General features: G+C 37.4%; 1 protein-coding gene and 1 long non-coding RNA gene across 2 annotated transcripts; one reads left to right on the top strand and one right to left on the bottom strand.

Moving 5' to 3' along the window:
- Positions 1-206: 206 nt before the first annotated feature.
- Positions 207-5,954, bottom strand: LOC118767224. The gene is made up of 3 exons (XR_005003131.1): positions 5,625-5,954; positions 2,634-2,697; positions 207-1,296 (listed from the first exon to the last, which is right to left on the bottom strand). It is a non-coding gene; the product is annotated as an uncharacterized LOC118767224 (long non-coding RNA).
- On the top strand, positions 3,666-17,081 carry LOC115222167 (homocysteine S-methyltransferase 1). The gene is made up of 7 exons (XM_029792312.2): positions 3,666-4,032; positions 8,227-8,294; positions 9,276-9,442; positions 10,246-10,349; positions 12,672-12,833; positions 14,084-14,286; positions 16,778-17,081. The coding sequence occupies exons 1-7, from the start codon at positions 3,952-3,954 to the stop codon at positions 16,917-16,919; spliced, it is 927 nt and encodes a 308-aa protein (XP_029648172.1). The 5' UTR covers positions 3,666-3,951; the 3' UTR covers positions 16,920-17,081.
- Positions 17,082-17,545: the final 464 nt, after the last annotated feature.

Below are 17,545 nucleotides of genomic sequence, written 5' to 3'. Positions count from 1 at the left end.
CTCATGGCTGGCCACTGACACATTTTCCTGCAAAATATGGATAGTTTATCCTATTCATGCTATATTAGCATTATCCTGCGTTTGAGAATAAAATTCTTTCTTTATCTGTATCTACCAAATGTGATATTAATGCCAGGAAAAGAACATAACATCTCATTAACATTTTCAAAAAGTTTTTTACTTTTTTTATTATTTTCATTCAGTTTTGGTGAGGATTGATTTTCTTTAGTCCTTTTCTTTCGTTCCCCCATTTGTGAGGGAATATGGTCTCATGGCTAGAATATTGCATTTCTGAGCAAAACACTTCATTTCACTTTGCTCAAGTCTGCTCAACTATATAAATCATTTCCAGTATGTGTTGGAGAGTTAACCCTGTGATGGACTGGCATCCTGTCCAGGAGGGATCATTGTAATCTGTCATATGCAATGGAAACAGTGAAGCTTTAGGCCTTATGAGTCCTTAGGGCTCATGACAACTCTAAGGCTCTTTCAGTTTCCATAGTAACTTTTTTTTTTACAGTTAAAGTAGTGAAACTTAAGGAGGTAGTTCTTTTATTTATGTGACTTGCTCGGAGTCCACAAAACAGGAATTAGTTTTCCTGACATTGTAATCAACCCACATTGACAAAACAAATACAAGGGGCTGGAAAAAATCGTTGTCATGAACTATCTGCTCAAAGGGAAAAAAAATTTTAAATGTCATGCAAACATCCAAAATTCAGAGCTTTGTCCAACCCAGAATTGTAGTTTGGGAAGAATGAATTTTAAAAATAATCTTTCATGAAGATCCTTATAACCTCTAACCATTCCAGTGACTCAAGAATGTGTGTATGTATATGCTATCTGTTGTTGCTGCAACATCAGCTTCTAAAAAGAAAGATAAAAAATGCTGCTTGTTTTGACTGCTTCTTAATTCATATTGAATTTCTAGTCTTTTTTTTTTTACTTTTCATTTAAAAGAAAATTATTACATTTATTATAATTTTAATAAATTTGCAAAGAAATCAAGTTTTGTTTGTTTGGTTTTTCTTTCTTATGCGTATGTATTTTCTGGGTAGGGTCCAAGTCATGTGGCCTAGTGGTTTAAGTATTCCACTCACAGTAATAAGATCAGGGTTTCAATTTCCAGGCTGGGTGTGTATTGTGTTCTTGAGCAAGACACTTCTTTATGCTTTGCTCCAGTCCACTCAGCTGTCAACAAGTAACCCTTTGACAGAGTTCCATCCTGTTCAAGAGGACTGTTGTGAACTTGGTCCCTTATATGCCATAGAAACCAGTTGACTGGCTCTCTGAGCCCTACAACGCAAAACAACAATGTTCAGGGTTAATGATGATGATAGAGTATGTTTTGTAGAATGGTATATAGGACTATCCAACATTATAAGGACAATTATGGATGGAAGGGAGAATCTTCAGAAACATTGAAGAAGGGGAGGGGCAGAGAAACCATGGGGAGAGTGCCATTAGAGGTAGAAGAAAATGGGGCTTCAATCACTTGTATATAAGGGCAGCAGGTGTTGTCAGTTTCTCCTGTTGACAAATTGTGGCATTTGAACATTATGTGCAATGAGGGGTTTTTCACTTGACAAACAAGTGTTAGCATCAGGAACTGCATCCGGTTGGACATCAATATCTCAAGCAACGTATTCTACCAATCCATGGGGGAAAATGGACATAAAACGAATGAATTTATTATATTTGATAACGTATCAGATGCTCTATTTTTCCAAAAAAATCACCCTAGGTTTTAAATGTGCAATAACATGGTTCTCAACCATTTTTTGCCTATGGACCCCTTTAATTCCTATTTTAGTCAGGTAAAGATAAAACACCTAGAAAGTTACCTTCTGAGCAAAGTTGTTTATGGAAGGCCAGCTGTTGCCCCTGCATACCATCCTCGTCCTCTCCACACCAGATGTTATCCAAACAAAGGGCAATAACCAATAGAGCTTGGCACCAGTGACATTGCAACTCATTTCTATAGCTGAGTGAACTGAGGCAACATGAAATAAAGTTTCTTGCTCAAGAACACAACTTACAGCCCAGTCTGGGAATTGAACTCCCTACTCTCATAAACATTCATCAGCATCATCATTGTTTAATGTCTACCTTCCATGTTAGCATGGGTGGGATGGTTTCACAAGAGTTGGCCAGGCTGAAGCCTGCACCAGACTTCTGTGACTGTTTTGGCAGGATTTTATACAGCTGGATGCCCTTCCTAGCACCAACCAGTCAGCAGAGTGGACTTAGTGCTTTTTACATGACACAAGCACAGGCGAGGTCAGTTTTGGCAAGGTTTTTATATTTGGATGCCCTTCTGAATACCAACCACTCTACAATGTGACTGGATGCTTTTAAGTGGCACCTGCACTGACAGAGTCACCAAGTACTTGCAAGACGAAAAAAATCAATGTTGAAAAACGTCCCATAATGTTTTGATAATTAAAAACTATTGTCAAAATATTTTGTGTATTGTAAAAGTATAAACAATTTATTTTACATCAACTTTGGCAACAAAATCTTATATGGACCCCTACCCCCAAGGGTCATGTGGACACTTGTTGAGAATCACTGCTTTAATGCTTTAAAAACTTTTTTCTTGATTATGCACAGCTGAAGTCAGGGGTACCTACCTGTGTTTTTTTATGTCATCAAATACAGTTTTTATAATTTGAGAAATTCAGCATTTTATATTTCCTTATTTAAGAAAAGAAAAATTACAATTAGTCCCATACAAATATGATGTATGTGGAGGATAGACTTTGAGACAAAATATATTTTTTTACAAATGTTCTCTACCTTACAAAAACTATATCAGCTAAACAAACGGCTTTTCCTAAATGCATTAGAAGCATTATAAAATATTCTGATCACTATTTCAGATAATTATCATTGTTCTCTTTGAGCATATAAAAGACAAATTTGGCTAGGTAAATTTGCTGCATCAATTCTCCAGAAAGAAGACCCATGCATGTCAATATCCATCCGTAGAAATCAAAAAGATCAGAAATGCAAAGGAATTTTTAAACATCTAGGTCAAATGAAAGGGGATTGGGGAAAAATGGTACACAAGATGAAATTAATGAAACTCGACTAAATAAGAAAAAAACTCAGCATAAAATATTATTTATATCTTCTTCACGATCTGCAGGGAATGTCCTCTTTGTGACATATTTACTCACCATGCAGTTAATGAAAAATTATTGAAATTAGACATTACTCATTTTACCCCATTTTAGACATCATGTTTTGAAACTTGAAAATGATCAAACTAGACATTAGTGTGGGAAAATTGACTTGGAATCCAAATAGAGTGGAGAATATTTATTGTTAAACACCAAAAATTATCCAGATATTTTATTAGTAACCCCAATCACAATCGGATGAAAGTTGAGGGAAAATTACTTCAAAAAAGGGGACCTACCATCTATGTTTCAGACTTTCTGAACTTCAACAATAATTATGTTGACCAATTTTTACTCCAAAAGATGATACAACAGTATAGAATTATGATTCAGTACTTGCAATGTAATGATTTCAAACAGATGGGGAGCAAATAACGAGAAATTGCAAGTTACTCATTTTGTCCCGGTTACTAAATTAGTTCTCCCTCTATATAAATATATATGATGGGGGGCGCCAGTTTTCTTCTGAATCAGTGATATTTCACTTTTATTTCTTCAACAAGAAGCTTACCTTTCCTTAAACACGAATAGACCACCCTACTACCACCTCAACCACTAACAATAAAAGAAAATCGATCGTGTGTCGCTTTATTCAGAATATACAGTGACTTCGATTTGTCCAGGTTTATATTTTGCTGTAGCAGTGCCACGCAATACAATAGTCCACTTGACATTACAAAACAATATTTAACGGATGTGCTTCTCCATGAGGAGAGCCTGAAACAAATGAAAAACATCGTTAAATAGCAACAGCAACAATAATAACATGATGGAAGGTGAGAAAATGAAAATATTAGATGGAGGTACAGGAACATTACTTGTACGGATGGGATTTACAGAAGTAGATGTAAGTTATTCCCTATAATAAAACATCTATATATAAACGCACACACACAAGGTCACAAATCTCTCTCTCTCTCTCTCTCTCTCTCTGTATGTGTGTGTATATATATATATATATATATATATATATACACACACACTAGTAAGCACATAATTGCGGAACAAGGTGGAAAAATAGTGCTCGAATAGCGGAGGTAAGGTAATATACTTATTATTATTATTAAAGCTGCGAAAACATCACAAGATTCTTCATCACAACTGCCTGACGAACGGGAACGTGAAGTAGCAGTTTTTGTGTGTGTGATATTTTGCAGCTTTAATAATAATAATAAAGTATATGGCAGTTGCATACATGCAGGGTTCTGTGTGTGTATGTATATATATATATATATATATATATATATATATATATATATGTATATATATATATATATATATATATATACAATTAAATAAATATGTGCATGAGTGGAAACTGAACCGGTGAGTGCGTTAATTAATAAGGCATTTAAACAGAATGACTCTCCCCAGGAACAACAAAATATGCTCCTGCACATGAATTTACATAAAGAATCTTGCAAACCAAATACAAAAATTAAATATGTGTGTGTGAATACATATAAGGGAACTTCTATGTAGTGGCACGACCTGCCAGAAATCGCAAGCAAGTCTCCCGTAATCCACATTCTATTGTCTTCTAAATGTGAATAATATTACGTAACGCAATAATAACGAAATAGGGCAACCAAGTGCCAAGTTCTAAAATTTCTTAATAGAATTGTAGATACACTACATCTGGACAAAAAAAAAAAAATTATTATAACGGGATGGTCACGAGCACAGGCTCGGGAAAAGGAGGTACATGCACACCCACTGAGGGGGGGGGTGGAGGGAATCAATGAAAATGAAGGTACTAGTATCGTAGACTGGACCCAGTTGCGTGTGCGCAAACCGGGTCCAGTCTACGATACTAGTACCCACTTTTAGACTTCGTATACTGGTAGCATGTGTTTATTAAACATCTTTTTCTCTTGGCTTTATTGAGAAAATTCTATAATTTGTAAGATATTTGTTGTTGTTTTTCTTCAATTTCAATCAATCAATGACGTCTATTGAGGTAAAAGAAAACATTCTGTGCCGTATGAATATGTCCCTCGTTTAAGAAACAGATTGGGTTTATTTACATTTGTGAAGAAAAAAAGATACCCTTCCCCCCACCACTAACCCTAACTAACCCTAAAACAGATTGAAATGCAATAGATCGATACTAGGGTCATAATTATGGGTGACAATTTCACTTGACACCGCTAGAAAAAAACTGCCGTTCAAACCGAAAAGATCCAAATACTCTACTGCTCTATAACTTAGAGTGCGCTTCTGTTCCGGATTTATGATTTACAGACATATATATATATATGTATATATATTTATACACTCACGACAGTAACCCACTTACGGTAGACACCACGTTTGTAAACAGCGGGAAATACCAACAACGTGGTATTGTAAATTCTGTTGTGATAGGTTAAACATGTGGTTTTGTATCCTGAAATAATCGAAATTCATTGTAATAGAAGAGATTAAAAGCTAACAAACCGAAAGGAGTTAACTGAAATCCTGTAATATCACGTAACCAAGCTCTTCGTCGATCGAAACCATGCCCCCTCTATATGCACCGACGCGTCTTGTAAATTCTGATGAAATCTTAAGCATTGGTGATATTAGCAGCTGAAGTACACCGCTGCGACATATTAATCTCAGCGACGAACACCACCGAACAGGCGGTTCTGTGGCTCACATCTCGTCACATGTTGGCCAACACTGTGATATGTGATCGATGTAATAATCCCACCAGATTAGTGAGTTGTTCGCGACTGGTCCCGGTGCGCGTACTCGCGCTAGCTAGTCATGACTACTAGCTAGTCTATCCTACAACGACTACCTAGCAAAGTAAATAAAACACAAAATAAATAATTTTTTTTACACAAAGTAAATAAAACAAAAGCACAAAGTAAGGGTCGACTAGCTAGTGCGGGTGAGCGAGTACGCGCACCGGGACCACTTTTCTTAAGTAGTACCCAGTCGTAGTATCCGAGCTGGTTGCTTTTTCGAGAAAAGTCATCTATCATTACCCATTTTAATTCAACTCATGTACCGTACATATGGGTAAGAGACTACTCTCAGACTCAGATGATTTTTTAACTGCAACTCAATAACAATACCATTTATTAACTGGTGCGGTTACACGAGAGATTTATGTGAGCAATACCTAGAAGCTCATCCACAGCGACACGGTGGGTTGGGAGAGAAAGGATTTCCCATTACCGTCGAAACAAATGACTCCAAATAGATGCACCGAAAGTATCAGCGAGGAGAGTGGCAAAGGGGACATTGGGTATTTAGTGCAGTAGACAGGGACACAGGCAAATGTTGTCTGATTGAGGTCCCCGATCGGACACACAAAACACTCGAGTCCATAATAACGCAATGGGTATTACCAGGGACCCATTTGGTCTTCGATGAGTGGATGTCTGATCTTTGTTTAGGTAATATGTATACTCGTGAAATTGTGAACCATACAGAGACCATCGATGAAGGGCCGTGGATGATGGCCAAGAAAAACCTCGAGCGACACTATGGAACCAATGTGGCTTTGTTTACATCCCATCTACACGAGCTTATGTGAAGAAATAGGTTCAGGAGTCGTGAAAACCTCTTCGCGAATCTCATTTCTTGTATCAATGATTGTTATGTTTTGTAAATACCTGTTCATTCTATACATTGTTTATTTCCATATTATGTACCATATTTGATGGAATATCAATTAGATGCTCCCCAATTTTAGCAGTGCATATAATAAGGGGAAGACTAATCTTTTGTACACGTAGTATTGATCCGATTTCTTATATAGGACCCTGGGTAAGGTTTTGGGAAAAAGAATTTATATTCCATCAAATACGATTTGCTTTCAGTCATTTATCTTTCTGTGTGTATTTCACTGTCGTCATTCTGTTTTGTTAATTTCTTTTCGGAAACAACTGCTGTGCGGTATTTCTTTCATTGAGGTCAGCTTTGCCTGTTATCCCTCCGGAATCGATGATATTGACCAGTTCCTCCCTTCAAAAATTGCTGGTATTTGTGCATATATAACAAATAAATATTTTAGAACACGAAAAGTCGTGATTTGGTAGAATTCTCAGTGTCCTTGCGGTCTTTTACATTCTAAGTTCAAATTCCGCAGAGGTTAACTTTGCTTTTTATCGATCTGGGGTCAATAAAATAAAGTATTAGCCAATTAAGGTTATTAATATGATCGACATCTGACCTTGTTCCTGTGTTTGAAACATTTTAAAACTCGAATCGTTTGTTTGTCACCGACTTATTGGTGTTTTTCAATATTCTTCTCATAAATACATATAATTGTCTATTGCTGTGATTTAAGCCAAAAATTCGGACTTTACGAATTTTAAACTGTAATTTAAAAAGAAAAATTAACCACATCTGAATTCCTACGTGTAGAATATAAATTCACAAAAATTTTCTGAAAATTCCAAAGTAGAATTCCACCATTTGTCTATATCTTTACTTACAGTTCCCAACTCACCAATTATTACAAGTGCACCCTTTACAGTTTGCATACTCCAAATTCTCACAATTTCAAGTTTTAAGGGATTTATTTTTACAATTTCAAATTTAGTAATTTATTTATTATTATTATTATTATTATTATTGGCACTACCACGGAATTAGCTGTCTATTAATATTATTATTATTATTATTATTATTATTATTATTAATAATAATAATGATAATATTTAAAGGATTGAGGTAACTCCTCCAGAAGGTTCCGCCGAGGTCGACTTTGCCTTTCATCCTTTCGGGGTCGATAAATTAAGTACTAAATTACGCACTGGGGTCGATATAATCGACTTAATCCTTTTGTCTGTCCTTGTTTGGCCCCTTGTGGGTAGTAAAGAAATAGGTATAGAAGCACTCTTCATTTTTTCGCTTCTATACCTTCTGCAGGAGTAACCTCAATTCTATAAATATTAACCAAAATGAAGTTCATTGACACGTTTATTTGTTGAACCTGTGGAAGACACACGAGATGTTGAAATATCGTTCACTTGATGACAATGGCACTTTTTTTTTTTTTTTTGCTATTATTATTATTATTTCCATTTCCATCATTTTTCAGGAAGATGCACTGTTTAGTGCCAAACTGATCTCCACAAACCCAGAAGCCATCAAAGAATGCCATAAAAAGTTTGTTTCTCTTTTTACCTTCTTTATTCTTTTGTAATGTATTGGTTTCAAATTTTGGCACAAGGCCAGCAATTTTGGGGAAGTGGTTAAGTCAATTACATTGACCCCAGTTGCTCAACTGGTACTTATTTTATCAATCCCAAAAGGATGAAAGGCAAAGTCGACCTCGGTGGAATTTGAACTCAAAATGTAAGAGCAGACAAAATGCTGCTAAGCATTTCCCCCACCATGCTAACTATTCTGTCAGCTTACTGCCTTTCATTCTTCTATAATGTATTGAATCAGTGGAGCATCTGATAAAATACCATGCAGTATGTACTTGAGTCTTGATTTCAAATCCTAATGAGGACAACTTTGTTGCCTTTTGCCTCTCTGGGATCTTTAGATTTTAACTTCTCTTTCATCATGATTTTAGCTAACACTTTTCCATGCTTGCGTTGGGCAGGCAGAATTTGTTGAGGCAGATTTTATATGGCCAAATGCCCTTCTTGTTGCCAACCTTCACCTGTTTCCAAATAAGGTTATATTTCTCATGGCCAAACATGTTTTCACAGAAGATTGGAAATGAATGACACTACAAAGACTCATTTACATGTATTGCACAATGTTGGGACAAATAAACACACACACAAATTTGTGACAAACTTCTTTCAGTTTCCATCTCCCAAATCCATTCACGAGGCTCTGATTAACCCAAGATGACACTTGCCAAAAGTACCATGCAGGGAACTGAACATGAAGCTATGTAGTTGGGAAGCAAGCTTCCTAACCACACAGCCATTGCCTGTGTTCAAAAGCTAAGATGGATGATTGTCTGAAAAACAGACCAAGTGTTCACAGCCAATCATAGGTCTGCACAATCAGGGCTAATTTGGAGCTAAATGACCCTTAAAAAAGGGCAACAAAAACTTTGTCCTGCTTTCTCCATTTTTAAAAATCTGTTTCTAAAGATATGCTTATTTGCTTCTAACATTTTGCCAGATTTTACCTTGCTGGTTCTGATGTTGTTGTAACAGCAACATATCAAGCAAGTGTTGAAGGCTTCCAGAAACATCTCAAGATGACTGAACAGGAGGCCAAAAACCTGATGAAGATTGGGGTGAATTTAGCAAAACAAGCTCGGTGTGAAGTTCAAAAGGAAAACCCAGGTAAGAACCAAAAGTCAAACCAGAAGCTATTGTGGAAAACACTAGCCTAAGATGTAACACAGTGGAACTGAACCCAAAACCTCGTGGTTAGGAAGCAAACTTCTCAACCACACACACACAAATACACACATGCATTCATGCATGCATACAATCATCCATCTATGCATCCGTCCATGCACACACACACACATACATACATATAAAAGAAAGACCTCCGTTAGTCATGAATGACCGTAGGATTGCACTTAGAAAGTTACCTTCTGAGGCACAATTCCAGGTAAGGTTATTTATGGATTGCTAGTAGTCACCCATGCATACCAGCCTCCCCTCTTCATGCCATCGATGTTGCCCAAGGGAAAGGCAAAGAGGCCGACACAGCTTGGCACCAGTGACATCGCAACTCATTTCTACAGCCAAGTGAACTGGAGCAACGTGAAATAAAGTGTCTTGCTCAAGAACACAACACAATGCCCATATACACTCACACATCCCCCCTTGATACCAGAGTGGAGTTGTGAAACCCATACCAAGCCTAATCTATGGTTATGTTTTACACTTTATGATGCTCCTTTTGATGTGTGTGTGTATATATATATAGAGAGTGATTGATAGACAGGCTAGCAGGTAGATAGATAGACAGATGTATACATGCATACAAAATACTCAAATGTTCACAGACACACAAATATATCAACCATCACACACACACACTAATACTTTTTACTTATTAAAATTTCCTTTCTTCCAAATAGTTTCTCTTTTCTTTCTTCTTTCCTTTCTCCCTTTCTTCATCTTCTGCACAGATCTGCAACATTTGCTGGTCGCTGGCTCCGTTGGTCCCTATGGTGCCTGTCTACATGATGGATCCGAGTATACGGGGAAATACATGAATACAGTGCAGATCAACGTAAGTTAAAAGTATATTTTCTCGTGTGTCTGATTATTAGGGAGGGTTTATTGCTTATAGTTTCACATCACCACCACCAAAGTTAATAGCCTCTACATGGTTGCTTGACCTGCTAGAAATAGCAGCCAAATGTCCCTTAAATTGCAGTTACTACTGTCTAAAGTAAGGAAGAAGCATATGAGAGAATGTAGTGGTATTTTTTTCAGCTCTTGATGTTCTGAGTTCTAAATTTCGCTGAAATCGACTTTGTCTTTCATTCTTTTGGGGTTGATAAAGTACCAATTGTACACTGGAGTCAATGTAATAAACTGTCTCCCTCTCCTTAAAAATCAAGCCTTGTGCTTACACTAGAAAGGATCATTATCATTATACTTGGTGGTGGTATTAGTAGTAGTAGTAGTAGTAGTAGTAGTAGTAGTTGAAGACAAAATCTGTGGAGGGATTGATTAAATATCTTGCATTTTATTCTTCCCAGGGTCGATGAGATAAAGTACCAATGCAAGTACCCAGGTCTGTTAAATTGGTAATTTGTGGTTTTGTGCCAATGGCAGAGTTGTTAGAACATTGGACAAAATGGTTGTGATATACTGTTATGGTCCTTTACATTCTGAGTTCAAATTCCACCAAGATGAACTTTGTCTTTCATCCTTCCTGGGATTGATTTCAATATTCCTTTAAAACCTCCTAGAAGTGAATAGAATTGCAATAGAAGGTAGACTGTTCTACTGTAGAATATTCTACCATTTTAATTTTGGCACAAGGTCAACAATTTTAGAGGAAAAGACAAGTCGATAACATCAACCCCAATGCTCAACTGGTATTTAATTTATCAACCCTGAAAGGATGAAAGACAAAGCTGACATCAAGCATTCTGTCCCCTTCACTATCAGATCTACCTTAGAATGAGGTAGAATAGTAAATATATATTTTGTGCAATATTTAGTTTCATCTCTTTTCAATCTGAGTTCAAATCCCACGTGGATTAACTGTGACTTTTATCCCTCCAAGTTTTATTGAATAAATATCAATCATGTACCAAAGTTGGTGTGAATCAACTGAGAGCGATTCCTACCAGACATGCTCTGAGTATCCCTGTTAAATAGACTTATACCCAAGAGCCCAGGAATAGGTGGTGCAGGGGGTCCAAAATTCAATATAGAAAGAGCCAGATAATTGACTTTACAGTCTCAAATGGTGAAAGACTCAATATGAGAGCCATTGCATTACAAAGTCGATCTCAGCGGAATTTGAACTCAAAATGTAGCGACAGGCGAAATATAGCTAAGCATTTTGTCCAGTGATTCTACCAGCTCACTGCCTTAATGCTAATAATAATAATAATTATAATAATAATAATAATAATAACCAACTTATTGTATACAGTGCTGAGGTGCACCATGACTTGTCAGAAAAGTTAAAAGAAGGGCAAGTAACCAGTCATGCAAAGAAAGACAGCAGTAATAGCTTGAAGGACATGCACAGCACACAGAATAAAAGAGAAAAAAAGAGACAGATCAGTTAATTGGATGAGAGCCATAAAGAGGGAAAAGTGCATAGGTGTGTTGGGAGGCATGGAATTTTTGAGGACTGCAGTGTTCTAACAGCAAACAACTTATACAGTTTATTCTATGCTTTGACAATTCTGAGTGTGAAAAATGTCTCTGAAAATTATGGGTGCTTGCCAACCACATAGTTTGGAGTTCAGTCCCACTATGTAGCACCTTGGGCAAGTGTCTTCTACTATAGCCTTGGGCTGACCAAAGAATTGTGAGTGGATTTGGTAGATAGAAACTGAAAGAAGCCCGTCGTGTATATATATATCTCAACAGTATGTAGTTTCAAGCGTGACATTTTTTTAACAAAGAAAATAAACTGGTATATAAAAAAGCTTTTCCCAGTTAAGAGTAATGAAATTTTGAATGGATGTATTATCTGATTTCTGCAGTGAAACGGTGAATGGAATATTTGTGACTGGCTATGACAGACTGTTTTAGTTGGATATTATGACTGGCTGCAACACTAAGCAACTTAACCCTTTCGTTACTGTATTTATTTTGAGATGCTTGGGGTTTTTTTTTTGTGGGGGGGGGGTTCAATTATTTTAAACATAACAAAGAATTTAGTAAAATAACTTAGTCATCATTAAGTTAGTGTTAGGAACATTAATTGTGACTAAGGCTTGGTGAAAGACTTTAATTCAAAACTTATGAAAACAAGACATTTGTACTTCAGAGCCACATCTGGGTTGGTAACGAAAGGGTTAATGAAATCTCATGAAAAGTTGCTGCATCATTAAGAATTTTTGATTTCTCTTTTCCACAGGAACTAAAGTCTTGGCACAAATCTCGAATAGATTTGTTGATGGAAGCAGGTGTGGATATGCTAGCTGTGGAGACCTTTCCATCTCTCAAAGAAGCTCTTGTTGTCCTAGACATCATGAATGAAATTCCAAACTGTCGTGGATGGGTGACTTTTTCTTGCAAGGTTTCTGGATTTTCATGTTTCCTGAGTTTTTATCCTTTACATTTTGAGTTCAATTTCTACTAAAGTCGACTTTACATTTCATTCTCCAGGGGTCTATCAAAATAAATACCCCAATAATCCTGAGGTCGATATATTCAACTACCTCTCTCTTAAAACTTACCAGTTTTGGAACTGTCTGTAGAAACCATGCATGACTGTGTGGTTGAGAAGTTAGCTCCCCACCTACCATGTTTTGGGTTCCGTCCCTCAGTGAAGCACCTTACACAAGTGTTTTCAACTATAGCTATGAGCCAACTAGAGTTTTGCAAGCAGATTCAGTAGGCAGAAACTGAAAAGAAGCCCTTTATATATTAGTGTGAGTGTGTGTCCTTGTTTTTATACTGTGCAATAGTTGTGAGTGTCGCTATCATGCATACTGTCATTTGTTACTTTACTTGGAAACAGGTGAGGGTTGATGACAAGAGCATCCGGCCTGAGAAAAATTTGCCTCAATAAACTCCATCCATGGAAAAATGGGTGTTAAAATGGTGATGATGATGATGAGGCTTCTGATAATTAAAAATAAAGGGTTAAAACTTATGATATGCTAATTAGTAGCTGCAGTGTTCTGTAGCTACTAGAATTGTTGCATATATAAACAGATTGGCTGCATATATGTTACACAAACATACACATATATACAAAGGAATGCTGAAAAGTTCCTGGTTTTAAGGGTATTGTGAAAGGCCTAGTTGGAGGCCCAACCTTTCAAGTTCCTTTACAGGGCTGCTGCAATAACTGTGAATTTGAGAGAGGAATATGTTGAATAAAATCATAATTAACTGATCCTCCTGTATTTTCTTTTACCCAAAGCCAGGAACTTTTCAGCACCCCCTCGCACGTGTGTGTTTGTGTGTATATGTGTGTGTGTGTATGTATGTATGTATAATGTTTACTATTATTATTTTGGGCCTCATGGAGGCAGTGACATGTGACCAAGACTTTTGGTGATATATCGTGCTTGTGTAGACCTGTGAAGCCAAGTGATACCATAGTCGTGGCCGGTGCTAGTGTCAGGTCAATGACACCTTGCCAATGGAGTGGTTGGCATTAGGAAGGACATCCAGCCATAGAAACCACACCAAATCAGATCGGAACCTGGTGCAGCTCCCCGGCTTACCAGTTTTCAGTCTAACCATCCAACCCATACCAGCATGGAAAGTAGACGTTAAATGATGATGATGATTTTCTTTTGTTTTTGTAATCTTCAGGACGGAAAGCAGACGTGTGGTGGAGATAATTTCTGTGATGCAATAAAACAGGTTATGTCTTCAAGCTGTGTGATAGCTGCAGGAGTTAACTGTACAAGTCCCGAATACATTAATGATTTATTAGACAGCATCAAGACCATACCGTTGACTAAACCAGTCATTGTTAAGCCAAACAGTGGTGAAACATGGAATGTCGCACAGGGGTAGGTACCGACCCACCCTCATCTCCCAGTGGTGTTGTTGTCGTAATTGTAATACCTTCGTCAGTCATTTGGGAAACATTTGTAATCAAGCCATTTTCTAACATTGTCTTCTCATTGGTGTTGTTATTGTTGTTGCTGTTTTTTGTTTTGAACTTCAGGTCATCCCTAAGATTGAACAGACTAATGGTCGAATGTGACTTAAGACTAAACAACAACCACTTCGTTAATCAATAACTCCTGCCATTGCTAACCTCAATGTCAATAATCCAATTACAGTCAGATCAGCCTCAGATTATACCCTACTGTCCTCAAATGGGAAGCACCAGTTGGATACTATTGTCCTGGATAAATTTTGTCTTAAAAGACTGGACGGTCATGGATGGAATACTAGATTAGGGATGAACTGCAGCTAAACAATAACAGTAATAACAACAACAAACATGCTATCGAAGTGGTTATCTCTTTTTACTCAGTTAATGATCCGAATAAAACAGAGTTCTCTGCCTTGATCCTGTCTCAACACAATGTATAGAAAGGACGTAGATTGGTGCACTGTCACCTCTCCCTCTCTCTCCATTATTTGATGAAAGTAATCCAATTCATTTGTCTTTTACTTGTTTCAGTCATTGGACTGAGGCCATGCTGGAGCACACACTTCAAAGGTTTAATCAAATAAATTGACCCCAGTATTCATTTTCAAGCCTTGCACTTACTCTATCAGTCTCTATCGTCAAACTGCTAAGTTACAGTTAAGGAAACAAACTAACACCAGTTGTCATGCAGTGGTAGAAGACAAATGCAAAAACACGCACACACAAAACGCAGGTGTGGCTGTGTGGTAAGAAACTTGCTTTCCCATCTAATGGTTTTAGGATATATAGTTCAAATTTACAGAAAACAAAGGACAAAGACAAGTGTGGGAACTAGAGAGCAGGAAATTCAGTCAGTAGAATCAAACTGGGGTGACCACATGTACGAGGGTGAGTCAAAAAGTAATGCCATTTTGTTTAGGACAGGTATAATTACCAACACAGGAACATGTATCATACATCAAAATGAAGCTGGTCTTCTGTGGATCACATCCCTACTTCTCAATAGCAATGTCCCATCTTGGAATGAGAGCATGTATCCCTGCCCCGTAAAATTCTGTTGACTGTTCTTTGAGCGAGTTCTTCACTATAGTTTTCACTTCCTCGTCACTGGAATAATGTTTGCCTCTCAAACCCTCTTTCATGGGGCCGAAAAGATGATAGTCTGAAGGTGCTAAATCTGGTATGGAGGGTGTGGTAAAATTGTCCACCCAAATGAGGCGATTGTCTCCCTTGTCCTGATGCTTGTGTGTGGGCCAGCATTGTCACGCAGGAGGACATTGTCGATTGGCAAGTTGGGTCTTACTCATTGGATTCTTGCCCTGAGCCTCTTCAGGATCTCATGTAGGCCAAAGAGTTTATTGTTTTTGCTTTTGGCAAGAAATCGACCAGGATGACACCTTGAGCATCCCAAAAGACAGTAGCCATGATTTTTCCAGCTGACATTTGCATCTTGAACTTCGACCTCATGAAAGAGGGTTTGAGAGGCAAACATTATTCCAGTGATGAGGAAGTGAAAACTGTTGTGAAGAACTCGCTCAAAGAACAGTCAACAGAATTTTACGGGGCAGGGATACATGCTCTCATTCCAAGATGGAACATTGCTATTGAGAAGTAGGGATGTGATCAACAGAGTACCAGCTTCATTTTGATGTATGATACATGTTCCTGTGTTGGTAATTATACCTGTCCTAAACAAAATGGCATTACTTTTTGTGTGTGTTTGTGTCATTGTTTGTCTCTTCTGCCATCACCACTTGACAACCAATGTTGGTGTATTTAGGTCTCCATAACTTAGCAGTTCAGCAAAAGTTACTGATAGAATAAGTACTAGCCTTAAAAATAAGTCTTGGGGTTGATTTGTTCGATCAAAAACTTTCGAGGTGGTGCTCCAGCATGGCCACAGCCAAATGACAGAAACAAGTACAAAGAGATAAGATATGATTAATTCAAAAGCAAGGTGGATAAGTAAGATTTACATTTGCCACCTGTGCTAGTGGTACGTAAAAAGCACCTATCGAGTGTTGGGTCTCATTGAGGCAGTGACAGGTGACCAAGACCCTTGGCGATATACCATGCTTATGTTGACCTGTCAAGCCAAGTGAGACTTCGTCGTGGCCAATGCCGGTGTTAGGTCAATGGCACCCATGCTGATGGCACGTAAACAGCACCCACAACACTCTCAGAGTGGTTGGCATTAGGAAGGGCATCCAGCCATAGAAATCTTGCCAAATCAGATTGGAGCCTGGTGCAGCTCTTCTGGCTCACCAGTTTTCAGTCAAACCATCCAACCCATGCCAGCATAGAAAACGGACGTTAAATGACAATGATGGTGATGATGATGAATGCTGAAGGGTAAAACTAAATTCCTGTTTAAAGTTCTCTTTGATTGTTTCTTGCAGGTGGCATGGTGGTGTCAAAAGTATCACTGAGTACAGCAAGGAATGGATAAATAGTGGTGCCAGTTGGATCGGAGGTTGCTGCCGTGTATATCCAGAGGATATTTCCAAACTGAAGTCCACTCTATCAAACTGCTTTATTTGAACAATCAAACACAACCTTGAAGAGATTACTTACCTCCAACTATTATTTGTATCTTGACCCTTATTTTCCTCCCTCAAAAACAAAAAATAAAGAAGAGTGGAAATGATTTCTTTTTATATATCTGGGGAGTTTTATATTTAAAGAAATAAAATTATTAAAAAATTACCATTTGTAAATCTCACAATGAGAAATATTCAGCAACAGTACTTTGGAGTAAAGATTTTTATCAACGTTGCTGTAATTTGGCCCCAGGAGACATCGTCTCCAGCTGGCTATACGACATGATTTGTGTCCTTATATTTTCGAACAAGAGAATCTAGCACCTCCACTCAGCTCAAAACAATATCTGTGTATCACGATTTCTGGGTTATTTGTTCAAAAATATAAGGACACAGATCATGTCATATAGCTAGCAGGAGACAATGTCTCCTGGGACTAAATTACAGCAACATTCGTCCTAAACCAGGACTGCCATGTTATGTTGGCAAATAATCTTTACTCCAATAAAATTATTGTTGAATTTTTTTTTGTTTTTTTTTTGTTTTTCACCTTTTGCAAAATGAAAACAAAAAAATCTGAAGTCATTAAATTAATGCTAAAAATTTTTTTAACAAGTTTCAAGGTAA

The sequence above is a fragment of the Octopus sinensis genome, linkage group LG19 (genome assembly GCF_006345805.1).
Source record: "Octopus sinensis linkage group LG19, ASM634580v1, whole genome shotgun sequence".
NCBI lineage: Eukaryota > Metazoa > Mollusca > Cephalopoda > Octopoda > Octopodidae > Octopus > Octopus sinensis.
Note: the sequence above shows the minus strand (reverse complement) of the source record. Positions and strands in the feature narration are given on the sequence as shown.